The following is a 27103-nucleotide window of genomic DNA, read 5'->3' as shown; positions in this document are numbered from 1 at the left end:
CAAAAATTGTAATTATATTTGGTGTTATATTCTGTGTTATGTAAATCTTCCATTTCAAAGCCATGTGAAATTCTGTTAATTTGTGTTAAAAACAGAAATAAAAGCTGTGTTTCATTCATACTTGGTTTACAGCCTTGAACTTTACAATAAAACTCAAAATGAAACTTTTTACTATCTCTGGACAGGGACACATTTCTGGAGAATTTTGTGGTTTCATTTTGATTTCACAACAAAACTTTGTGACAGTTGATTGTAGTACATCTGCTGGATAGCCTACCTACACAATATTCACTAGTTTCAGTTTGCATTTGAACTTTGCCATATGAGACAGATGAAACAGAAACCTATAGGTTACAAATCTGTCTGAACAGAAAATGACAGTAAGATTCAACAATGCGCATATGAACAAACCCTAATAATTTGATCAGTTTCTGTGGGTTAAAATTCATCTAGTGGTGCTCCGCTTATCATTTCTTAGGAAATTCTCCATGCCACTGCAGTTCCTCACATATAAGGAGATCTTTGTGCATGATGACATACACCCTGCATACCGTGTGATGCGGTTTGACATATGCTACCCAAATTTGCCCTGTGGATCCAGTATCATTCCATAGAATATTAATGAATTAGGAGGTCTCCTAATTCCCCTTAAAGTATCCAGAAGAAGGTATCACCCCAAACTCACAAAACACAGAAATCTGCCATTTTGTAGCCATGTACTTATGCTAAAGTGGTGGTCTATCTTGTTGGAATCTATTCAGGCATTTAGGGGCTTCATTAATTTCAGTAATTTAGCACGTCAATATAACACAGGCTAATGAAACACTCTCTATCTTACAAATCAGTCATTTCTTTTTGCATTTATGTTAACAAGAGGCTACAAGTCAAAGTGATACTTGACTTGCATATGAAAAACCTAAGAATAAAAGCCTGTCTTGAAAGAAGAGCTCAACGCAAAGTGGCTTTGACAATATACTCTATGGGATAGTTTGCTGTAATTATTATATTAACCAGATCTTCTTGTAGTAATGTCAGGTGCCTGGGTTTACCAAGTAAGGAAAGTTATTAATCTAGATAGTAGTTTTCCCAGTTTAGTCAGAATGAATTTATGAATTTCCCATGGAAGGATCTCTCATTTTGCCCCTGATTTGCTGTAGATGGAATCCTTTGCTGGGTAGAGAACGGTATATCTGCAGCAAGGTATTTTTAAATATTATTAATTTGCCTGGTATTTTTGTACTGTATAATAACCACGCCACCAAGAACCAGACTGTGACCCTGGCTATGATCCCAGGGTAGTAAGGGAGCCCCCTTAATTCCCTGGGGGCCATTACTTGCCTTCCTATAGGAGGGTTCAGGAGAGAGTACAGCCTTGGATCCATTCCCTAAAATGCCAGTCAGCACAGCTGAGCCAGCATGGCAGGGAAAGTAAATGGAGCCAGGTTTGGGCTTGGTACCGATTACCTCTCACCCTGCAGGAGCTGGGGAACCAGCAATCTGATGGTGACACTGTGAGTCAACGTCTGGTTCCTGATCTGTTCCTGGGGCTATGCAACTATGTACTGCCCCTTAGCTGGGAGTCGTGGCAAAGCCACAATTGACCTTGCAACATTTCACAATGCAGAAAAAATGGCTGAGTGCTTTTCTTAAGGATAATGGAAGTGATTGAATTTAATTGTTTATAGGGGGAAATTGGTAACGTACACTAGACTATCTCTTCAGGTAAGTGCAATGTGTAATGGAGAACATTTAATCTCCCTGACCTGGGCTGGGCATCCACTTATCCCTGATCCATTGTATGGCAGCACTAAAACTTGAGTATGCTTTTGACACTGGCTTGTATTGCCTTTTGTTTGTCATCTTGTTATTTGACATACATGATCCCCCTCCCCCATTGTTGTGTTTTTCTTCTGAAACCACAGAAGACTTGTGACTTTGCAAAGATATCTGAGCTCTAGTGTGCTAAATGATGCTGTCTCCTCCCATCTACAGTGGTTCAAGACTCGGATTAATTCATCATCATGATGTTCGGATTTCTCAGCACCATGTAGGGACCCTTTGCCATAACAAGCAGAGCATTTGCAGCCTGAAATGGTCCACAAACAACAAGCTGCTGGCAAGTGGGTCCAGTGATGGTCTATTGAATATCTGGCCTAATGACCCCGGTGCGACAGTGCATTGCAAGCCATTGAAAGCCATACCCCATGCCTCAGCAGTAAAGGTACAAAGGAAAAATGCTCTATTATTTTATTTCATATATAGCACATTTAACAGAGAGAATAGATATTTTTCTAAACATATTAGCATGCAGTATTATTGCTGATGCAGTAGAACTATGACCTGAATAAAAGGCTGTCAAGATAAAATAATGTAGCCTTTTATTCTACTTAAAGTGAATTTTGTAATGTGGTATTATTAGGGCCGCCCAGAGGATTCAGGGGGCCTGGGGCAAAGCAATTTCGGGGGCCCCTTCCATTAAAAAAAAAAGTGCAATACTATAGAATACTATATTCTCGTGGGGGCCCCAAATTGCCCTACATGTCCTCCTCCCTCCCCCCGGATGGCTCTGGATATTATACAGTGGCTACAGCTTAACAGAGTGAAAGTCACCTCTGCTACTTGCTTTAGATTTAGAGCAGTGGTTCCCAAACGTGTTCCGCTGCTTGTGCAGGGAAAGCCCCTGGTGGGCTGGGCCGGTTTGTGTACCTGCCGCATCCGCAGGTTCGGCCGATCGTGGCTCCCAGTGGCAGCAGTTTGCTGCTCCAGGCCAATGGCCCGCGATCCACTGGGAGCTGCGATCGGCCGAACCTGCGGATGCAGCAGGTACACAAACTGGCCCAGCCCGCCAGGGGCTTTCCCTGCACAAGCGGCGGAACAAGTTTGGGAACCACTGATTTAGAGTGTCTAGGAACATACAAAGACCAAAGGTAGTGACCACATAGACATTCACAAGTAAAATAGACTAGCCGTTGTACAAGTTTTATTAAAATTACAATTAAAGTTATGATTGCCCAAGCATATAGAAATTTTATACAGACCTATGCACAAGTCACAAATATAGTTATACTCGCATCCTTAACAATAGTATTAGTGTCCAGGGGTTTCTCATGAATTGCTCATCAGTAGAGGGATGGTTCCTGCTGGAGTTTCCCATAGGGAGCTTAATTTTCCCGCTCTGGGCACCCTCTTTATAATGTAATTCTGACTATACCTCATTAGCATTTATGGACGTAGTACACTCTGCGGTTAGGGCATGTGCTAGAAAAATGTGATTACTGGGTATCTTGTAAGCAAAAATTACTCTTACTGTTAATTTCACCCATTGGTACATCTTTTCCTGTAATCTTAGGGCATAGGGTTAACATTTCTTATCTCTATGGCATAGTATGGCTAAGCCAAAATTGTACAGGCCTCAGCCTGTAGGCCTTGTGCTTCAGCCCTAATTACTTAGATACCTAATGCATGATTGTTCCTTCTAACTACTGATCAATTTTATACTTCTATAATCCTACAATTTACTCTATTTAACTAACAATGATTATATATGACATAACATGTTAGTTAATCATAGCAACACAATAAATGAACAATAAACTAAAATCATTGGCTACAATAGTATTTCTTCCATTGCTGTACATAGTCTTTTAAACTTTTAGGGTTGTCTGAATGGTCCTGCTTAACTTCTGCTACCCAGAATGCACTAAAGTTAATTTCAGACACCAGTTCCCCTAATGAATCATTCTAGACCACAAGTAAGTTATTAGCTGTTTTTGCTGGTGCTTTGGTTTCTCGGTGTTTTTTTTTTCTTCCATTTAGGAGCTATTTTAACTATGATACCAAATAAAAATAAAATGTACAGCAACAAAATCAATAGCTCTGCATCAGAGGATTAATACAAAAACTTTCTGCCACTTCTAGAAGAGAAGCATTACAATAAAACTGTAGCTATTTCTCCTGGAATTTTTAAAAAACAAGGTGTTTTCCTCCCCCTCATAACCTTGCTTTCCTTCATGGGTGTGACATCTGGTGACAACGCTTATGATGGGATGAGTAATGAGGGGAAGCACCAGATGATTGAATGTGGGGGACCCAGATTTTATGGGATCCTTCATCTTTAAAATACCTGAATCTGTGGAAGAGGAAAGATGGCAGAAAGCAGCAACGGGAGTTGAGGGAACCCAGGTTTTATGGGCTGTGTATCCCTGAAAATAGTCTGAAACTGCAATGGAACAGCAGCAGTAAAAGGTTCTGGCAAGCAGCTGAAATTGGTGGAATCCTGGGTTTTATTTGCGCTCCACCAGGTATAGTCTACAACTCAGGAGTAGCCCAGAAGCAGTCTGAAGAAGTCCTAGAAGCCTGGATGCATATAGGTCATATAGAGTGAGGAGCTGCAGTCCTGTCTGGCCTTAAAATGTATGGATCTATGAAACATGAGGTATAAGCAACAGCTGGAGCCAAGAGAACCTGAATTTTATGGGCTTACATGGAAGCAGTGAGGCCACATTGAAGCATTGTCAATGGGGGCCTGAAGCAGTGGTTGGAGCGGAGGGAGGCTACATTTGTGGTTTCCCTGGAAGCAGTCTGGGCTGAGTTAGGTATGTGTGCATTGGGATGCACCTCGAGTTCTGACCCAGGTGTGTTCTGAGTGACTGTGCTTCATTTCTCCAATCCATTTTATAGGCAAAATCAATTACATTCCCCATTTCCCCTCTTCCAAGTAACCACCTTCTAATCCAGCATCTTATCTATTTATTTTCCTTTAGGCTATGAACTGGTGTCCATGGCAGTCAGAAATCCTTGCGACAGGAGGTGGAATGAAGGATGGATTTTTACGTATCTGGGACGTAAGCACTGGGAAAATCATAGAAACCACAGATACAAAATCTCAGGTGAACTCATAAAATATCTTCACACTTAAGCTCTGGGAGCTGCACTCACCTTGAGTACAGCTATATTCGTCTGGCAAAACTCCCATTGACTTCAATGGGAGTTCTGTGTACAGAGTGGCTGCAGGGTTCTGTCTGTCTGTATATATATTTTGACTACACTTAGTGCTGTGTTATCTCGTTGGGCTCAGGATCAATCATTCATGTACCAGTCATCACCACCCCTGTTTCCTCACAACTTTTAATTTGGTCAGAGAGGAGATAACAGGAAAGTGGTCTCATAGCAAGGCCATGTGCTATCCATCAACCCTGGTATTGACCAAATGCCTAATGAGGAAAGGAAGATGTGAGAGAAGCAGGTTTCCCAGGAACCATGAGAGCACTAGAGTGGGGAGAGGCATGAGGAGTCAGAGAACAACAATCAGTCTCTGTAGGTTGAATATGAGAAGATAGTGGGACAGATTCTCAAGTGGTGTAAACTGTCATGGCCTCATTGATTTCTCTGGAGCTATACCGATTTCCATGAGCTGAGTCTGTGGCTGAGGATTTTGTTTTTAGATCTGGCAGGATGCCATCCTTTTTAGAAAGGATGATAATGCAGCTGCACTCAGCAACAGTCGCTATAGGGGGAAATGAAATAATCCTTCCTACATCAATATGGAACTATTTTTCTGTTGTTGCTCAGGAACTTGTACACTTTGAGCATTTACTAAGAACATTGTCAGTCTAAAACATTTGAATGGTACATGTAGATCCTTTAAAAAGATTAAAATGATTTTTTAAATTACACTAGATTTGCTCCCTGTTCTGGTTACCCAAAACCAATGAATTAATGACTGGACAAGGTCTCCCTAAAAATCAGATGAAAATATGGAAGTATCCCACACTTACAAATTCAACTGATCTCTATGGTAAGTATTTCAGTAAACCAGTTTTTATCTCCCTAGTTGCACTTTCTCTCGCTCTATATATGTAATCTCTGTATTTACACACACACACACACACACACACACACACACACAAATAAAACAAGCTAAAAAAGCAGCCTTTTCAGTTGCACACACATACTGGTGTGATTGAATATATTTTGAATATTTTATATTGAATATACATATACTCTGGGAGTATATGTATGGAGCTTATGCTCCCAGTACTTCTGTTAGTCTCAAAGGTGCCACAAGACCCTCTGTTGCTTTTTACAGATTCAGACTAACACGGCTACCCCTCTGATACATATACTCTGTGTACTCATGAATTAATATCTATATACAGTATATATATATACATACTATATATGTGCATCTAATTATCTATTCATGTGCACGCATGCACACACAATGGATGTCTATGTATGTGATTGGAAAGGCTGTTTTTTAGCTTATTTAACTTAACAACAAACTACCTCTATAAAAATACTTTTTTGGTAATGGGATCCCTTTACATCAGCATATATTATGCTGGAGGCCATCTAAGACCCAGTCTGAGGGTGCCCACCATTTCTTCCTCTTCTGTAGGTCCCACAGTACAATTTCACTGAGCATGGAGGACTGGATAGAATTCTTGTTTCAACATTGTCTCTCAAAAATTAGCTGATATGGACAATACAGAGCTTTCCCAGACTTATCCCTTCTTCCTTCCGTGGGGTTGAGTGTACTAATGCAAGACTGCTCCCATCCTGTTCTGGCCTGGAAGATATAGTCCACAAGCTGAATGTGGGTATTGAATCTAGCAGCTCAGAGTGCTACCTGTAAAACACTGGGCCAGCAGCTGCTTCCAAAATAACTTTTTGAAATAATTCTTTCCAGATGTCCATTTGCTAATTAGCTTTTTCTTTGTTTAAATGAATGACTTTGACCTCATAGTGCAAAGGAATGTGTGTCATGTACCATAGTGACAGCTAGAATGAGTGTGTTTTCCTTTCTGCTATGCGCATGGTGTTTCATGGGGCTGTGGTGCAGGAATACATCATATTAGAGTCTTTTCTTGCAATTTGTGCTTGCTTTAGCTGTCACTCCCATATGTTAAGTTACAGACCATCACTTGTTTCAGCATAAGCTGAAACAATTCAGCACAGGCATCCAAAATTAAATTAAAACACATGTCCAGTTTATGTACAAAAATGCACACACTTGTATACCTAAATTGTGTAAGTATTTACTGCAGTTCCATTTGTGTGTCATGTATTTGCCTGCTCAATGGCAAGTTATCACTAACATGGCTTTCTACTTTTTGTATCATAAGAGTGTCTGTTCATTTAAAAATACTTTTTCTGGCACCTTTTTGGTGCATTTTTGTGCAGTGTTTAATCACTGATACACACTGGCTGGCTTTCATACCACTCTATGTCTTTCTACCATGGTAGTGATAGTAAATCTTAATCCATTTTCATCCATTAGGGTTGCATTGGGTGAAATTCAATCCTGAGGTGAAAGCATCTGCATAAAGCCTGTGGAACACCTTGATCCCTCTTTAGACCTATTTTGAGGGGTTAAGAGAAACTCTTATGGTGTATATTCCACAGAGTCTCTGGGGAGGGTCCAGCCAACCAAGTGGCTGCACAAATATATTCCTATGCTTCTCTTGTGTGCCAGCAACTTGGTCTATACTGCAAGTAAGCACCTGCGGCTAGCCTGTGTCAGCTGATTGGGTCTCATGAGCCCCAGCTAAGGGGTTGTTTGATTGTAGTGCGGACGCTGGGGCTTGGGCTGGAGGACTGAGCTCTGGGACCCTCCCCTCTTGTGGGGTCCCAGAACCTGGGCTCCAGCCTGAGTAATTAAACAGCCCCTTAGCCCGAGCCCCATGAGCCTGAGTCAGCTGACACGGGCCAGCCATGGGTTTTCAGCTGCAGTGTAGACATACCCTTAGAGCCTCTGCCAAGTGACACATTAATCAGCATCAGGACTGCTCTAATTTGCTCTAAATCACAATGGCCGCAAGGGGCCATTCTAGCAGCCTGGCAGTACTAGGCCACTCTAAGCAGAGCCAGCTCCAGGCACCAGCTTAACAAGCAGGTGCTTGGGGCGGCCAAGGGAGAGGGGCGGCACCTGTGACAATTTGGGGGCGGCAGGTCCCTCACTCCCTCTAGGAGCGAAGGACCTGCCGCTGAACTGCGACCGCCGATCGTGGCTTTTTTTTTCTAATTGCTGCCGCCGATCGCAATTGCGATCGCGGCTTTTGTTGTTGTTGTTTGGGGCGGCAGAAATGCTGGAGCCGGCCCTGACTCTAAGAGACTCATATGGCCCTCATTGCCATCTGAGCATCTCACCTTTTTAATGTATTTATCTGTTCAACATCACTGCGAGGTAGAGAAGTGCTGTTATTCCCATATTACAGATGGAGACTGAGGCACAGAGAGAATGTCACACAGGAAGTCTATGGCAGATCAGGGAACTGAACCTGCGCTCCTGAATCCCAGTATAATACTTGTCCATCTTTCTTCTAGGGCTCTGTCTGAATTTTCTCAGCAAGGCCTGCATGCTGGGGGAATCCTTCCATAACCAGGGAAGCTAGTTTTGCAGCTTTGTGCTGGTGGACTAGTGCAAAGTGGCCACAGCAGGCAGCCAGAATCTTGCCCCTAATTTTCTCTATAACTATGGGTGCACTCAACATACAACTCCAATAAGTCATTGTGTAGGAGCTTTTTCAAGAGGGCTTTATAGTGCAAATAACTCAGAAGTTGGAGACACTATCTCATAACTGCTGGATCCGTGGCAAAGTGTCTGAGAAGCATGTGCAGCCACAGGAGAAAGATCAGTAGTGAGACACATTACCAGTCATAGATTAGACACATATTTTGACTGCAGTGGAGAATCAAGCGTTCAGGTTTAAGACAAAGTGGCATAATATTCTCCTTTGAGAGAAAAGCCTTGCGGAGCTTTTGTAAAGTCCCGATAGTTCAAACGTGGCCCCTAATAAGAGGAATATTTTGCTTTCAGCTTTTTCTTAATGTAAAACTGCTGTAAATCTTAGGCTTGCCCAAACCAAACAGCACATCCTATGCAACATGTTGTGCAGCTGTAGTTATAGTAAACCAGGCCTTACCATGGGTGGGCAATTTTCAAAATGGCAAAGATTTCTCATTTTAAAATCCTGACATCTCCCTGATCTCTGTTATAAATATTGTGGTTTTGCTTTGTAGGTCATAAAGGAAGAGTCTTGCACATAGCACTGAGCCCAGATCATAGCAGGATCTTTTCTCTTGCAGCTGATGGAATGGCTTGTGTGTGGAAATACTGCTAATCTGGTGAAAGCAAGCACAGAAGCAAGGACTTTCAGGAGGATTATTCTAGTTAGTTGTGGCAACTTTTTTCCATTGACTTTTGAAAGTGAGCCGTTAAAGGTTTTTGGCAATGACAGTAATACAATGACAGTAATGACAGTAATCCAACAAATCTTTCCAAATAATAAATTCTTTCCAAATGAAACATGGAATAAAGATAACACCTTAGTTCATTATCACATGGAATGCGCTTGAGCCTGCACTGTCTGTGCTTTAGATGAAAAACATTCTAACTCTGATTAATAATATCACATTTGTTTTCCTTAAACCAATAACCATGGGTGGCATTCACACATGCACCGAGCACGAGGATTATGCACCAATTAAGTCTCACTTAATGCCTGTTTTGAGCCATAGGCCTAATGAAAAGTTCTACATTGTCCGATTCTCAGGAGTACAGTCCCTTAGGGCATGTATACACAGCCTACAGAAGCAAGCCTCCCAGCCTGGGTTGACAGATTTGGGTTAGCAGGGTTTGTGCTAGCACAATAAAAATAGTTGTGTAAACAGTACTTCGAAGTTGGAGCTCAGATTCTGAAACCTAGGGAGGCTTTTATTAAACCCCACCCCTCTGTATTTCAAAAGTTTTTAACATCTAAAATAATAAATGCATACTAATCATAATTATATAGTCTTTTTGTAACTTGCTAGTCAATTACTTGTCTATGTCCAGGAAACAGAGGCTATGAGTCTGTTGCAGCCAGGATGTGTGGCTTTTGGCTTAAGCTGTGGTGACTTATGTCTTTCGTTTTAGAGGTCACCAGTTTGATCCCCTGCATTAGCAAAGATTATAGCTGTCATAGTTGCATGGGCTTTATTTCATACTTGCTGGGGCAAATTCTCTTTGATTTTTAGTAAGACTTTGCCTGAATAAGGACTGAATACTGACATAAGCTAAATAAGGACTGCACGATTTGGCCCAGTGGTCAGCAAGCTCTCATTCAAAGCGTTTTAAAGCCTTTGCAACTCCACGAATGTCTCTGGCATTCTCCTTCCATCATCTGAAAGCAGGAGAAGCAATGGACTTGGAGTGGGCTAACGAGAGACAAGAGAGAAGGAAAGGCTTGCCTCTGTTCCCAAAAAGACCCTTGAAACACTTTTTGTGTAAAAAGAGCCCCATAGGAGTAGAAACTCATGGCCCTTTCTATCTGAAAAATATTAGAATGGTTCCTGTAACTCAGCTGAGGAGGTGGGAGTTGCGATGAGTGATATAAAGTCAGCCCATGGTTTTCAGAAAGGAAAATTCAGCTGCAGCTGAATGGGTGACGAAGCGCAGACAGCGTTAAGGGGGCTGCAGAGGCATCTGGAAATGAATCTACGATGGTCACATCTTTTGTTCTCATCCATTATTTAAAACCACATTTATAAATCACGTAAGAACTGACTTTAGGGCCAGAGAGCAGACACCACTAGTTGCATTTTCTCAAATATCACAAGCACATCAAAAGTTGCTCATTTACAATAAGTGTGATTCAGCCCAAAGCCTCTGGTTTAGTGGCCACCTATTGTGGTCTTACTTCAAAGCAGGTTGGAAAATAAGAACTCTTTGGTGGTGCACATAGAAATAACTACAAAAAAAGCTGAGGTCTAAGAACAGGAAATTATTAATTCAGAGTTTGTCTTCCAGTATGAACATGGCTATTGCAGCTGAATTTAACAAGCATTTAAAATCTGTGACCAGAATAGTGATTTTTTTCCTCTCAGTTGCAGGGAAAGCAGAAGGAACAGTAAATTGTGAATTTGTTTATTTTCTCCTTATTTCTGGGATTTCCCCCCCTTTTGCTGTTGGGGAAATTTGAATATCATAACCTCACCAACTAGATTAGGGGAGATATTTGTTTTGAATCTGATCATACTTTGCTTGATAAATTGGAAGGGAGTTCTCAGAAAATACAGTACTGTGAGGCTAATCCTTTCTCCTTCTTACATTGCAGAGGTCCTTAAAATGTGGAATCTTGATTCATTCTAATTTTTCCATTGGCATTACATTTAATGGTGATGTGGGAACTTGCTCCTTTCCTTGGGCTGTCAGAGTTAATATTTGTTAAGCTTCTGAGCACACAGCAAAGTCCATCTTTTCCCCCTCTTTGCTAAGGCTTTTGAGGATGAAGTAGATTGAGATGGATATATTTATGGGCAGTCATTTTTCTATCTGTATGTTGTATTTTTCATTTCTAGGATCGGTGCCCAGAACACTGGATGGGTACCTAGAGATTTATTTAAATAAATAATTAGATTAAATTAAATTAATGCACTAATGAATGCATCCATTTTAAGTATTCATGTATTAAAAACACAGTAAAAAAGACTGTGGAATTTTGTTTTTTTTTTACTGCCTTTTGTGACATGGACATGATGTAATTTAGCATGTCTGCCATAGATGGAACACTGTAGAATGAGTATCAGAATAAAGAACTGCACAAAAATTATGTCTACAAATAGCAGTCTCTTGAATTTTTGAATAATCAGTTCAAGGATTGCATCGTCCTGGTTTCTCTAGAATATAACAAGGTTGTTCTCAGAGTGCTGCATGACTGAAGAGATTAGAAAATTTAGATCCATGGAGCTCTTCTGTTAGCTTACAGTATGACCTACTGAAATGTCCACTAAAGAACAGACCAGTAACTTGCTTGCTTGACTTCATCACCTTATCTTACATGCCTCAGGCCTTCACTGCTACGGATGGTCTGCTGTGATGATTCAATGATTAAATAATTATGCCTGTTCATTTCTCACTGGCTACCTCATTAGGCTATAGTAAGTGGAAATCATTGCATTCTAGATGGCAACATGTCATTAGATAATCATGGTCACTCTTCCCTACCTATCCAATAAACTTTTATTGGCCATTCCCTAGAGGGAGATCTGATGGGAATGGGTGCTGTTTTCTTGATCTGAAGATATTTCCAGTTTAGGTGAGAGGGCATTTCAGTATCCAGGCTCGCTAGTGTCTTTGCTGTAAATGCCAACAAGTTTAAACAGTGACAGAGGTATTTAGGTTATTTTTACTATGTGAGTCCTGAGCCACTAGGAATGATGCTGAGTCCAACTGATCTTACCGAAGCCGTCAAACAACATTCAGGTAAAATAATTGCTATCCACCAGAATCAAACTGGCCAAGATTCAAGAAATTGCCCTAGAGAAGGAAGGCTTCATATTTTGTGCATGCTTATCACCTCTCTTCTAGCCCAGCATCTCTCTTAGAACTTTACTTTGCCAGACCCACTCTTTCCTAGTCTTTTGGGTTCTGTTATGCTAGGACAGTGGTCTCAAACTTTTATACTGGCGAACCCTTTGACGTTGCAAGCCTCTGAGTGTGACCCCCCTAATAAATTAAACACACTGTTTAATACATTTAACACCATTATAAATGCTGGAGGCAAACAGGGTTTGGGGTGACAGCTCATGACCCCCCAGGTAATGACCTCACGACCCTCTGAGGGGTCCTGAACCCCAGTTTGAGAACCCCTGTGCTGGGAGGACCATGAACATTTTCTGACCTTGAAATGGAGAAAGGATAAATCTTTGGTTCTGAGCAAATTGTTGTTTTTAACTGATAAGTTTGGTGTCTCTAACATCCAAAATGAAGGTAAAGAGAAGGAGCAGATTAGAAGAAAAGAAGATGGAGAAAATGCTACAATAAGATGAAAATAAGACAATGACAACAAAACAAAGAGTGAACAGAAAGAACAGAGAAGGAATTAAGGGGAGTTTGTGGGAAGAGAGCAACACAAGATAGAAACAGTCCCAAAGTGTCCTTGAATATCAACTACATATTTTCCATTACATTTTACTTTAAATATCTTTATATCTTTTTCTGTCTATTTGGATTTTTAGAATCACTTCCCCACTAACCACCGGCTTTGTGCTGGTAAGAGAAAAAAAAATTGTTCAGACTTTTATTTAATAGAATACAATTAATTTTATTCCCTCTGCTTAGGCAGAATATTTTGGGTGTAAATTCCAGTCACTGGGCCAAATTCAGCTCTCAGATACCCTGGTGTAATCCCATTTGGCCTGGTATCCTTCTATTCTCTTATTTACCCACTATGTATGTGTGTGGTTCTTTTTACAGGAAAAAAAAGTTAAATAAGTAATAGCAGGAAATATGCTTCCTAACTGAAAGCAGTGGTTAAGCACTGGAATAAATTGCCTAGGGGGTTGTGGAATCTCCATCATTGGGGATTTTTAAGAGCAGGTTGGACAAACACCTATCAGGGATGGTCTAGATAATACTTAGTCCTGCCTTGAGTGCAGGGGACTGGACTAGATGACCTCTCGGGGTCCCTTCCAGTTCTATGATTCTATGCAAAACTATTTTTAGGAGGAAAAATACTGAATACTGAAATACTGACCTGGTGCAATAGAAACACTCATGAAACATTGAACAGATATTTTTTTTCTTTGGAACTTTTAGTAAGAAACATGTAGTTTGGGCCCCAGGAATTTAAAGTTCTCTGTTTTCCCTACTCACATCAGATGTTATTGGTATGACAATGCTTTTTTTTTTAAACTCCAGCAATATGTCAGGTGATGCTATATGCATAGTCTGTTTTGCTATGTTTTTTTTATCATCTGCAATGTATAATAGCTCACAAAGAATGCAACAAAATTACTTTTTAATTAAAATCATATGCAATATGTCTCCACCCATTAAATATTCTTTTTCCTCTCATAAATCTGTTAGCTATTTCCTACTGCTGGAGAAAAAACTCTGAAGATATTTATAGAACTGGAAGTGGCTGAATTTATCAGTATGCACATGGCAATACCTCATTTTGGATCACAATCCTGTTGCTGGAAATGTTGGTCTGATCATTTCATGGCTAAGATATCACTGAAATCTAGCCAACTACTGACACTGTAGTTATGAAATAGGACTTCTATATTTTACCAGCTACTATTTATTATACTAATATTTTATCTAGCCAGAGAAATCGTCTATCATTTCATTTGAGGGTTTTATGTAGGTGTGACATTCTGTACCTCCAAGTAGCATCCTGGAACCTCCATATTACCACTGTCATATAATTATGATATGTTTTGTACAAAGTACACTTTGTGAGGTATCATGTTAAAAGTCATAATCGGTTGAACATTAATATCCTATTGGATCGTATGTACTGTCATTGTATGTGAAGTTATGAGGTATTGCTATATATGTTACTGAAATATGTTGTGAGGTTCGGTATACCCACAACCAACCTTTCAGTTGCAACAAAGGCAGGCCCAGACAGTATTAATGGCCCATCAAGAAAACAATCCACTATCCCTGAGGCTCCTTAGAGAAGGCATGTATGCAATGGAGACTGCTTGACAATGGGGACTGACTGACCCCCCTGTCACAGCAAGGATCTTTCTAGGAGCTGGAAGAAGGTATGAAAAGAGAGACAGTGACATCATCAATTGGCCTCTCTCCCCCACCATCTCAACAGCAGGAAGAACAGCTGGAAGAAAAAGACTTTGAACTGGGGAAGAGTGGTTCCAGCTGGAACTGTAAGCTGCTTGTACCATCTGACATTGTTTAATTCAAATCTTGCTTAGTCTGTTAAAGTTAGAATTTAGACTGAATTTCTATTTTATTTTTTAGGTAAGCAGCTTTGATCTCTTTGCCTGCTACTTATAATCATTTAAATTCTATTGTTCTATAGCTAATAAATCTGTTTATATTTTATCTAAAACAGAGTGCTTTGGTTGAAGTGCTTGGGGGAATCTAAACTCAGCTTCACAAAGGTGATGCATGTCCACTTTCCTATGAAGAAATGGCGAACTAAGTAATGAACTTACACCGGGCAGGCTTCTGACCAGTGCAAGATGGTACAGTTCTGGGGTGCAAGACTGGGGAGCTGGGGGGCATTGGTTGAAACCTCCCTATTGATGGTTCATGAGTGGCTGGGAGACCATTAATGTAACTCAGTTGGGTGTGTCCCTGCCTCTGGATGTCTGTGTAAGTGCAGAGGCTTGTAACTTGACATCAGCATCACATGTGAGAGGCAGCCCAGGTTGGTGTGTTTGGAGGGCTCAGTACTCCCACAGTCTAGGTTGCACCCTGCAAACTCCATCACAATAGAGTTTTCAGCTAAATGTTTAACATAATGTATGTTATAAACAAGTATATACCCTGATTGGGTTTGCAGATAGTTTACATGTTCAAAACTGCACATAGTATTTTTACTGCAAGAGACAGGGTGTTCCAGATAAATTGCATATTTCAAGCCACAAACTTTATTGCCTTTTCTTTATTAAATGCAAAATATTATAATGTAATGAAATGGTTGAAGTTTTGAAATACATAGAAGTTAGGAAATTCAAAATCATTAGATTTCACAGTCAAATAAACTTCCCTACAAAATATGCCGTCTTTGAAACTCCATGTCCTCAGGCTGACGGAGGGCCTTCAGAAGGTGGGGGGCAAAAATAAATCATGTGATTTTCAGAGGCAGGAGAGGCATCAACAGTATTTCCAGGATTCTGGGATTATTCCTAGAATCTCAGTGACTCTCTAGGATTTTTAGGGAAATCCAGATATAGATATGTGTAGTTATTCTCAATATGCAATTAGGACCAAATTCTATTAAGTTCAGTGATAGTCGGATTGGACCTTGAGCTGAAATGCTCATTATCTATGCAGAGATCTAGTAAATGTGCTTTGTAAGGGTGAAGTAATACTCCTCTCCTTAGCCATTAAGCACCTGTGTAGCCCCTCTGTGGCTGAGACTACAGGGCATATACTGTTATAGGAGAATGCTATGCTCACGTTGTGCTGGGGTTAAGGTAATTTCTGTGCTGAAATCACATATATAAAATATGTGCCCCAAAGTGAATTCTAATGGGAAAGTTACAAGCCATTGAAGGGGCTTATAGTGAAATTACTACTTCAACCATAAAAAGAAGAACAGGAGTACTTGTGGCACCTTAGAGCATAGTATGTACATGACGCTACTGCATAATACTCTGATCATACTGACTGCATCATTCAAAAATAAATTTTGTTACAAATAAATGTATATCAAAGCAACAGAAAATCAGTCAGTGACTGACTCACTCTATAAGTCACCCCCTATGGTTTTCTTTATCCAGAGAAGATGTATCTTTGTAAGACGTGCGTAGACACCAGGGCCTTGAACAACACCGCACTTGCTTGGCATGCCAAAGGAGGTGATGCCTTTCAATTCACCATTACATATCAAAGGACCACCAGAATCCCCCTAAAGAAGAGGAAGACAAACTTGACATCAGAATTTACAAAGGTTTGAAAACACACTGCTAATTAAACTGGTGCGTGCGTGCGTGTGTGTAGACAAGGTCTGAGGAAAGTTTTCAGAAATGAATTCTTACTTCTATTGATCTTTCCTAAGAATATGTGTTCTGTTTTTTTTTTAAAAAAAGGGTTGAATCTGATCCATTCAGTTGTGAATTAAATAGAGAATAAATCTAATTTAGTAGTAATGAACATGTCCTTTTTTAATAATCTGAAATAAACTGGAAACTTTGTCCTTGAATGCAGAAAGTTTCTGGAAATAATTAGTAAATCTAATTGAAAAGTAAAACTTCTATGTTGGTTGGAAAATTAATCATTTAGTAATGTACTCATTGGGATGTGTATAAAACAGGTAGTACAGTGTGTTAACCCTTTTATTGCTGGACAGAGAGGCTTCTATGACAATGGAGAATTGGACAAAAACCTTTGAAATCATCAATAAGTCAAGCCATAATATACTAGACAAATTTGCCAAGAGGTGTGATTTCCTCCCATGCCCCCAGTGGATGGAATATTCTGCAACAGACAAGAGTTAACCCTTTGTCTTTTTCTCCTCTTTCTCCTCATTTAGATTATAAGTAAAGTGGATTTGAACATCTATGTTAGGAATTTTGATAATGCCCCATCAAAGTAGTATCTCCTCTCCTGACCCTTCAAGCCCTCATTGGCACTACTCATGTGATTAAAGTTATACATTTCTAAAGTATATTCAGGATCAGAGACTAAGTGGTCATAAACTAAATTAGACTTTGTTAAATCCTGAAAATGCATTACATAAACTAAGATCAATTTAGTGTATAAATATGATATACAATACATTTTTTAGACTGTCTCAGATATTTTTAGAACAGCAGCCTTGGATCATTCCTGATGGCAGACTGTATGAGAGAAAGATGCAGGACATGAAATGAAGGAATGGGTGTGACTTGTTAGTGCATTGTAAGTATAAGCCATTATTTCTGGATAGGCTGGGCAACCTCCTTTTTGAATCCACCAAATGCACTTCGGTGTTCCTTTACTGTATCAGAAATGAAATAATACAAGGCCATGAAATGACTCATGAGAAATATAAACAGGACTTGGGTCTTGACTCTGCTTCCATTGAAGTCAATGAGAGTTATACAAATGACTTTAATAACAGCAGAATCAGACGATTGTGGCCTCCTCTTGTAAGGTCTTGAGCAACTTTTGTAGAGTGTTTTTTGAGTGCCCTCAACTCTTCAGAGGAGGGTACTCACTGCTCCACAGGACTGGCCTAGGAACTTCAGTGTAAACTTGTACTTATTTTCTCTTGGAGTGCAAGTATATTAAGTTCTTAATTATTAAATGAGTGTCTCTGCATTAAATTTTATGGTACCCCATTGCTTTTACTACTATAAGCTATAAGGCTAGTCGTGAGCTACTGGGGTGGGGTCTGCAGTGGGTACTTATTTATTACCTGCCAGAGAATGTGAGTACTAATGTTTTTGTAAAAGTCCACTCCTTGGTGGATGATTCCACTTATAGCAAAAAACATGATATAATATTTAACCTGAACAATTAAATATTTAAACATTTTAAAAATATGGCTGTTTATGTATAGCTATCACCACTTGATATGGCTGAAATTAGTTTTATCACTTGACTTATGTACATATGAAATGCATTAGATCATGTAAAGCCTGTTCCAAAGCTCAATGGAGTCAATGGGAGTCTTTCCATTGATTTCAGTGGCTTTTAGAATAGGCCCATGTAGCTTAATCTGAATTACCATTGTAAAGACTGGACATTTCCACTGCTCTTTTTCCACTAAAGACCATTTAACTGCAGAAAAGGAAAAATATTTTCCCTGCTCAGAAAAGCATAAAAGTCCAGTGGCCCTCAAGATAGTTTACAAATCATAAGCTTTGATTTTAAGTCTTAGGAAATCAGATCAACACACTCCTTTATAAAGCTCAGACATACAAAGGGCTTGTCTACATTACCCGCTGGATCGACGGGCAGTGATTGATCCAGCGGGGGTCGCGTCTAGTCTAGACGTGATAAATCAACCATTGAGCGTTCTCCCGTCGACTCCAGTACTCCACCAGGGCGAGCGGCACAGGCGGAGTCGACGGGAGAGCATCAGCCATCGATTTACCGCAGTGAAGAGACCGCAGTAAGTAGATCTAAGTATGTCGACTTCAGCTACGTTATTCACGTAGCTGAAGTTGCGTAACTTAGATTGATCCCTCCCTACTGTAGACACTTGTTTTGCAGCTGAACTAAAGACCTGAGCACTCTGATGGGCCATCATACCCATTGTTCTACATTTTATTTTTAAGAGCCTTTAAATGGATACAACCAGCATATCTACTTACAAAACATGAGTCTTTTCCTCCTTTCTTATCGCCAGCACACACCATGTTCATTGTTATCATGGGTTGATAATTATAGTGATTCTGATCATTGCAGGTTTTTCTGTCGATGATGGTGATGTTGACTTCCCTCAGGATATCAGAAGGTTTACGGTCTCCATTCTTAATTATTCCCCATCCTGCTACTTGGCACTTTGTTCCTGGTTTGGGATCAGTGTCTGTGTTAGGTAGCTTAATGGTTTTCACAGCTTTATTAATTTTTGCTCTCTGTTGAAGCTATTGGATAAGAAGAAGACATGGTTATTGCAGGGGGAGCTGGTAATAACCCGTATCTTTAAGTTCCTCAATACTCTCCATTATGATTATGAAGTATTTTTGTGACCTTTTCTTCAAGAAGCTCTCATATCTTTGGTATTCAGCAGAAGAATACTCTTGAGCTAGGGAAATGCCTTTCATTTGCCCCATGAAATTTCATTCAGCTTTCCATAAGATACTATGGAAAATCATAATTTTCCTTCTCTGGCTTATGGTCTTCAGAAAATTTTTGGCAACTTGCCAAAATAACTGAACACAGGAACATCCGAAGTGCTGGGCTTATGCCTCTCTGGCTGGCCTAAATTTCCCATGATGCATCATGGCCAAGGACTCCCATGATGCACCTTCTTCTGATACCAAAATGGGAGAAAGTGATACATTATGGGAGATGGAAGTAGAAATTACCACATCCGATGTGGAAGTCAAACTCAAACAGCTTAATTGGATTAAACTGGGGGTCCTAGATCATCTCCATCCAAGAATATTAAAGGAACTGGCACATGAAATTGCAAGCCTAACAGCAAGGATTTTTAATGAATCTGTAAACTTGGGGGTTGTACCCTATGACTGGAGAATTACTACTATAGTCCCTATTTTTAAGAAAGAGAAAAAAAGTGATCTGGGAAACTACAAGCCTGTTAGTTTGACCTCAACTATATGCAAGGTCTTGGAACAAATTTAGAAAGAGAAAGTCATTAAGGACATAGAAGTAAATGGTAATTGGGATAAATTACAACATGGTTTTACAAAAGGTAGATCTTGGCAGACCAACCTGATCTCCATCTTTGAGAAGATAACTGATTTTTTAGACAAAGGAAATGCAGTAGATCTAATCTACCTGAATTTCAGTAAGACATTTGATACAGTTCTACATGGGAAATTATTAGTTAAATTGGAGACTATGGGGCTTAATATGGAAATTGAAAGGTGCATAAGGAACTGGTTAAAGGGTAGACAACAATGGGTCATACTGAAAGGTGAACTGTCAGGCTGGAGGGAGGTTACTAGTGGAGTTCCTCTGGTATTGGTCTTGTAACCAATCTTATTTTATATTTTTATTAATGACCTTGGCACAAAAAGTAGGAGTGCGTTAATAAAATTTACAGATGACAGAAAGTTGGAAAGTATTGCCAATATGGAGGAGTACCAGAATATCATACAAGAAGATCTGGATGACCTGGAAAACTGGAGTAATAGAAATGGGATGAAATTTCAATAATGCAAAGTGCAAGGCCATGCGCTTAGGGACTAACAACAAGAATTTTTGCTATGAAAAAGGCTAATTCAGTCTTAGGATGCATCAGGCAAGGTATTTCCAGTAGAGACAGGGAGTGTTAGTACCATTATAAAAGGCACTGGTGAGATCTCATCTGGAATACTGTGTGCAATTGTGGTTTAAGAAAGATTAATTCATACTGGAACAGGCACAGAGAAGGGCTACTACTACGGATGATCTGAGGAATGGAAAACCTATCTTATGAGAGGAGACTCAAAGAGCTTGGCTTGTTTAGCCTAACCAAAAGAAGGCTTAGGGGAGATATGATTGCTCTCTATAAATATATCAGAGAGATAAATACCAGGGTGGGGGGAGCATAGGACATGGATCACTTGTGGGTTTAAACTGGTGTAAATGGTGGATTCTCTGAAGTCTTTAAATCATGACCTGAGACTTCAGTAACTCAGCCAGAGATTAGGGGTCTATTACTGGAGTGGGTGGGCAAGGTTCTGTGGCCTGCAATGTGCGGGAGACAAGACTAGATGATCATGATGGTTCCTTCTGGTCTTAAAATCTATGAGTATATCAGAGAGCTATCGGAGACCTAGTCCCATAGAGGAGAATGGGAGCATAAAGCCCCTGAACTGGAACTCCCATGAGGGACCACAATGCTATTCTGAATAGCAATATTTTGTTTTTTTGGCTGAAAATTTTGCCAAAAAATTGAAAATTTTCATAGCAAATGCAGAGTAAAACAAGCAGACGAAAAAAGTTTTTGTTGAAATTTTCCATGGAACCACCCGCCCACTCTATTTTCCAACCAGCTCTACCTAGGTGGTGTCAGAGCAGCTGACAGGGGGAGGGGGAAAAAAACCCTGGGCTGGGCTCAGTTCCCATTCCATGGCTCTGGCCCTAGCACATGGCCCCAGTGACTCATTCCCCCACCCAGAGGGGTACATGGAGCTGGGGCTCCCCTATCTCCCAAGAGTGGGACAGAAGAGAGAGAATTAGGCCAGTCCTGGTGACGGCTCCATAGACTCAGCACATGTCCTCAGTTGCTCACTGCCCCCCTCTGGAATAGTAGCCTTTCCTTTAGCCAGCTGAGGTTGTTAGTCCTGTAGCTCATGTGGTAGCAATCTATACTACAGAGCTCAAGATTCAGGGGTTTAACCCTACTGTTGCATGATAGAGGGTCTTTTGTAGCTGAATAGAACACAACATACTTTTGTTTTTTTCCTTTTAAAAAACCTAGGAAACTATAGATACCCCCTCCCCACCACCCCACCCCCCAAAAAAACCTACATTAAAATAATGTTATTTAGATTGCAAAGTCAAGTGCTTGAAATTTAGGAAATGGCAGATTTACAGTTGCTCCTGAATTTCATTATCACATTGTCTTTAATTATATGATGATATACTATTTTTTTTCCACTGGACCCCTGCCTCATTCACGGGAAGGGTGCACTGTCGGGCAGCTGTAAGTTGAGCTTTTCCTAATTTCCTAAATAACATTCTTTTAATGGATTTTAAAAAAAATCTAATGTATAGATTGAGAGAAGTAAAAATATTAAATGGAGTCAGATATTTGGCTAACAACACTGCCTGTAACATTAGATTATGCAATACTTTGCACAATATCTATTTAACATATTTAGATGTCATGTATAGGATATTATGTGCACAAAAATATTTTCTACCGGCAGTGCTCCTTATAAGAAGTCAGAAGTCTGTACAGGAAGTTTGGGAAAGTATAAAATGACAAATGAGTATATGAATAACAAAGTCAGAAATATTATATAACTAAAGATTTTTGTCTGGAGTCTTTCTAAGGCAGGGGGCATGGCATCAAATATCCAGACAGGAAAGAAAGTTGCATATTCTTAAAATTATGTTTAATAAAAATTACATACCTGCAGAAGCATAATGTCATTTTCTTTTGTCTGATTATTAAAGCATGGGAAGCTAATTGGTCTTGCAATCTTAAAAATCTGTTTTTCTTTCTCTTTCTTTGAAAGTGAATGAGCTCCAAGAATAACTGTGCTTCTTCTATCACTGAAAAGAACAACATAGTTAACTATATTAATCATAAAAAACTATACATGTGTTCAGTAGTGTTCATTTTCAGTAGGTACTATACTCTCTTGCTGATAAATACACTGCTGTAAGTTAAATAATAAGAAACAGCACATTGTTATTAATAATTCATAATTATAAATAATTAAATGAGCTAAAATCATACAGCCATATCTGTACTTATACGAATTTCACAGGCTGTTGGAGAGGTTTCAGATCTCGGGATGCAAACCTGCCCCTACAGTTTTGGTTCTGGGATTGATACAAAAGTGGAAGAGATCTATTTTCTAGGTTCAGTTTGGATGCATCAGAAATTTGATGAGGACAGCTATTCTGGGAACAGAAATCTTATAAAAACTGACCTTTATGTGATTTCTGCCATTTTGGGCTGAAATTTCATGAGAACAACTAATGAAATCTGTAAAAAGCGACAAAGAGTCCTGTGGCACCTTATAGACTAACAGATGTATTGGAGCATAAGCTTTCGTGGGTGAATACCCACTTCGTCAGATGCATGTGATGAAATCTGGATGCTGTTTGAGCTGAAATCAAATCTGAACAGTATCATTGCTTTGACCTTGAACCTGAATCCCAAACCTTTGAAATATTTCCGATCAGGATCTCAACACTATCTCCTCATCCCACATCTAATTCAGCTGAATTGCCTCCCCTTAAGTGTCCTGCCTCCTCACAGACTCACCAGACAATGGAAGTGTTGCTTACTGATCTGTGCTTGCTAGGGGTTCCTTGAATGGATGCCTAGGATTCTATTCTCTTCTTGGCCAATCAAGGACCAGTTTTATATCAGACCATGCCATTAATTGCTCCAGTGACTCTAAGGTACACTGTGATTGCATGGGAGGAAGTTGCACATGCATTTAAGTTTAGCTGGGCTATAGGATTGGAGGACATTCAACCTCTCTTCCAGTCTCAGCAAGATTTGCCCTTCCACCCATTCATGCACTGGGGGCAAGGTTATGGGGAAATGTTTCTTAGGACATTATATTGGTGTTTAATTGCTGACTGAACTTTATGCTGGCTAGCTATTGCATTTTCTCTTTGTTCAGGTCAAGCCAGAATTGCTTTCTGTTTTCTATATGTTCTTGTATACTAATATTGTAACTGCAGGACCCGATGTAGTCTTTATAAGGAGCTAAATATATTCACCTGTTTGGGCTGTGACAGTAGGAATTAATATCTCTCTCTCTCTCTCTCTCTGAATTGTGGGATCCAAACTTCATTGGGATTGAAAGACTTGCCAGGAGAGACTATGTGGGGTCTGGTTCAGTGAGAGCTCTGACCCTCTTGATGGGGGTAAAAGGTGGGACTTGTGTTTTAAATTTCATATCCATGCCTGGGTTGGCCAGATAGACTATTTGGCTAGGTAGCCTGTCAGTCAGAAGAAAGGTTGGCTCACAAGCTAAATTATTAAGGCCACCCGAGCCAGAGGCGGCAGGTTTGTATAATTTTTGGTGGTGCCCAGCATGGGTCCAAGTCCCACCTGCCCCGACACCTGCCTAAAGTTCTGGGAGGGAGTTTGGGTGCGGGAGGGGTGTAGGCTCTGGGAGGGAGTTTGGGTGCGGGCTGTGGACTGGGCCAGGGGGTTGGAGTGTGGGAGAAGGTGAAGGGTGTGGCGCTTACATCGGTCAGCTCCCAAAAGCGACCCGCACACCCCTCTGGCAGCGGCTCCTAGACTGGGGCCGGGGGGGTCTCCACACAGCGCTGCCCTCAGGCACTGTCCCCATAGCTCCCATTGGCCACAGTTCCAATGGGAACTGCGGAGTCAGCGCTTGGGGTGGGGGCAGTGCACGGAAACCTCCCCCCCCCCCCGAGGCCGTAGGACCATTCTGGCCACTTCCGGGAGTGGCGCAGAGTGAGGCCAGGCAAAAAGCTGCTTTAGTCCTGCTGTGCTGCTGGTGGTGGCGGCGGTGGCTGGAGGCCCCCAGACCCTTTTAAACACCCCAGAGGTGGCAGGCGGGGCCGAGAGATGCTCTGGGGGAGGCACGTGGGGGTGGCAGGTGGAGCCGGGGGAGAGACCTGGCCCCGAACATTGGTGAAGCTGGGCCTCCAGGCCCTGAATAATTCTGGAGCATGGGCACCATGGGCCCATACAATTCACCACCCCAACCCTAGCTGCAAAGAGTTTGTTCATCCTCACCTTCATTTGTTTATGTTGTTGCTATTTCACAAGTTAATTCATAAAGAAAATAATTTAATTAATAAATATATAAATTAATACATAAATTAAAGAGCTATTTTAGCATATCCTCAGGTAGTGAGCTGCATTCATCTTATACAATGAAATGACACAAATTTCATTCCACTTTTGTGGGCAGCTATTTTGGATTGTTTTGAACTTTGTTCAGCAAAATTGTGATTGACTAAGAAAAGAGTCAATAAGTCTGTCCTTGACTGCTGCTATTCTATGCCTGCGTCCAAATAGTAGTTAACAAAATATCTCTGCGTGTACATTGAAGGTTAGCACACTTTATTATGGCCTTTGTTATTCACGAAAGTGTTGAAATGGAGACCACAATTGCTTGGTTGCCAATGTTAAAATGTAGTAAGATTATAATCCCAATTACACTAGCTATACAAAATATAAGAGAGAGAAATTTTCACGCTTCAGGAGATACACTACTAATTGCCTGGAGTTGGAAGAAACCCTCACAGGCATATTATTGCATAATTATTTATTAGGACAGAATACCAGACTAAATGGAACATTAGCTTTATTTGTTATGGCAATTTCTAAAGCATGTTAGATCTACAGAATCAAGCATTAGCTTTGGTTCATATTGTGTGTTATTTACTTTGCTGTTAAACTAGTAAGAACATTCTATGAGATAGAAATCTTTAGAAGAACTTACATTCTACAATGGGCTGCTGTTAACACCCAATTCTCTTTGATCAAAGCTCCTCCACAATACTCTTTCCCTTTGATTAGAGCCATATATGGTCTTGAATGTGGAGTCACTGCATACCCTCCAATGATATCCACACATGAATCTAAAAATAAAAATAAACCAGGCTGCACACAGTTGGGATAGTATATAATGTAAAATAATTCCATTCATAGAGAAAGGGTTAGAGTAATTATACAATATAATGCATATAAATATACACACAGACTTACAGTGCTGGATGTAGCTGTATTAGGGGTGGGATTTTTAAAATGGGTCTGTGTTGGTCTAAATCTGCTTCCATTGAGTTCAATGGGAAGAGCGTTAGGCCAACCCTGATTTTGAAAATCCCACCCTAAAATACTAATGGTCTTGTGGAGCGTTACTTGCTTGACCTGCAATTGTTTCCATTGCTAGGTTCATCAGCTTTCATTATGCCAAAGAACCCTGGATCTGACACTGTCTAAACATTATGCAGTATATTTATAAGTATACTCTGAAAAAGTGGGTACACAATTCACTACATAATCAGATAAAGCGTTAAATGAACAATATTTTTTCAAAAAAGGTTGGAAATGAAGTGATTTATGCCAATTACAGCATCATTTCTGATGGAATTTTCTGACTCCTGGATAGATATACATCTTTTGAGAAGGGGAACCAGGCCAAGGTTAATATAACTCTTCTAGACTCCAGTTGTCTCCCCTCTCTGCAGGTTGAGTTAAGATTTTCCCTTCATATATTATTTTTAGATTTGTCATAAGACCTAACTTTTACAATCAATGGAAAATAAATAAAAATGTTTTCTCTCTCTTATTTACTGATAACTTCATTATTTTAATATATCTAGCTACATCTTGCTCTACACACATCATGAATTACAATGGATAAAAGCAGCACTTACCTCCGGGAATTACCAGGAGAATAATGGTAGCAGAAGCAGACAAAGTGAAGAGAAGCCCCATTATTGCTGCAGTGTGTTCTTGCATAATAAATGCCTAATATATATTGAAAATGAAAAGGATGTGGGTTTTTTTTTTCCTCTGAAGGACATCTGACATTCTGTAATTGTGAAACAAGATAAAAACCACAATATAACTTCTATGATGTCTTGAGGAAGGTGTAATTTCTAGGCATAGCACCTGCATCATGTAATTGATGAGGTATGAAGCTAGGAGCCCCTGAATAGGGCTGGCCAGAAAAAAAAATGTAGAATTCAACAAATTGGCATTTGCTGACAAAAAATGTTTGGTTAAAAAATTTCTGACCACCTCTACCTCTGAGGTCAAATTCCAGGCCTAAAATTAGCTCACTGTGTGTCATTGGGCGAGTCACTTAACCTTGCAAACCACTGAATATCAGTTTCCTCATGTTTAAAATACCTCACTAAAGTGCAGTATGCTAGTGAGCTTAGACTTGCTCATTTCTTGAAAATGTAACGTGCTAACTACTATTATTCTGAGACAAGTGTCAGATCTCGTGCAGTATGATCACTCCTGCTGAGGCACAGTACTGCTGGTCTTGAATCAGTGTGGACATGAAGACAGAAAAAGAGACTAAAATGTGTTAGGAAAGTGAGAAGATACAAAGATTAAATATCCAAGGAAACTGCTAAAAAAGTATTTTATTTCATCTGCACCTTATTTAAAGAGGAATGTGCTTAACTGAGAACAGAGGATGTTTAAAAAACTACTGAGTAGGGGAGTGACCATTATTCATGTGCTGCATCTTCATACTAACTAGAATGAGTGAGCAAGATTTTCTTATACTGATTTTTCTGAACTGTTCTGAATGTACATTGTGCCTAAGATTTTGGGTGGTAGGAACAAGAAAA

The 27103-nt window shown here is 40.1% G+C and overlaps 2 protein-coding genes across 3 annotated transcripts in view; one reads left to right on the top strand and one right to left on the bottom strand.

The window, feature by feature from the left end:
- CDC20B (cell division cycle 20B) overlaps positions 1-11551 on the top strand; it is a 53415-nt gene extending 41864 nt beyond the window's left edge. For both annotated transcript variants that reach the window (XM_034774481.1, XM_034774480.1), the window contains 4 exons: positions 1993-2221; positions 4764-4889; positions 5680-5797; positions 9025-11551. In XM_034774481.1, coding sequence (XP_034630372.1) covers positions 1993-2221; positions 4764-4889; positions 5680-5797; positions 9025-9125 — 574 coding nt within the window. In that variant the 3' untranslated portion in view covers positions 9126-11551. The remainder of the gene's footprint in view (positions 1-1992; positions 2222-4763; positions 4890-5679; positions 5798-9024) is intronic.
- Positions 11552-15401: 3850 nt separating this feature from the next.
- Positions 15402-26245, bottom strand: GZMA (granzyme A). Its single transcript, XM_034774185.1, has 5 exons — positions 26174-26245; positions 25237-25375; positions 22204-22345; positions 18766-19038; positions 15402-16373 (listed from the first exon to the last, which is right to left on the bottom strand). Exons 1-5 carry the CDS (start codon positions 26232-26234, stop codon positions 16212-16214), a joined length of 777 nt encoding a protein of 258 aa, XP_034630076.1. The 5' UTR covers positions 26235-26245; the 3' UTR covers positions 15402-16211.
- Between the last annotated feature and the right edge of the window lie 858 nt (positions 26246-27103).

Source organism: Trachemys scripta, chromosome 6 (assembly GCF_013100865.1).
Source record: "Trachemys scripta elegans isolate TJP31775 chromosome 6, CAS_Tse_1.0, whole genome shotgun sequence".
NCBI lineage: Eukaryota > Metazoa > Chordata > Testudines > Emydidae > Trachemys > Trachemys scripta.
Note: the sequence above shows the minus strand (reverse complement) of the source record. Positions and strands in the feature narration are given on the sequence as shown.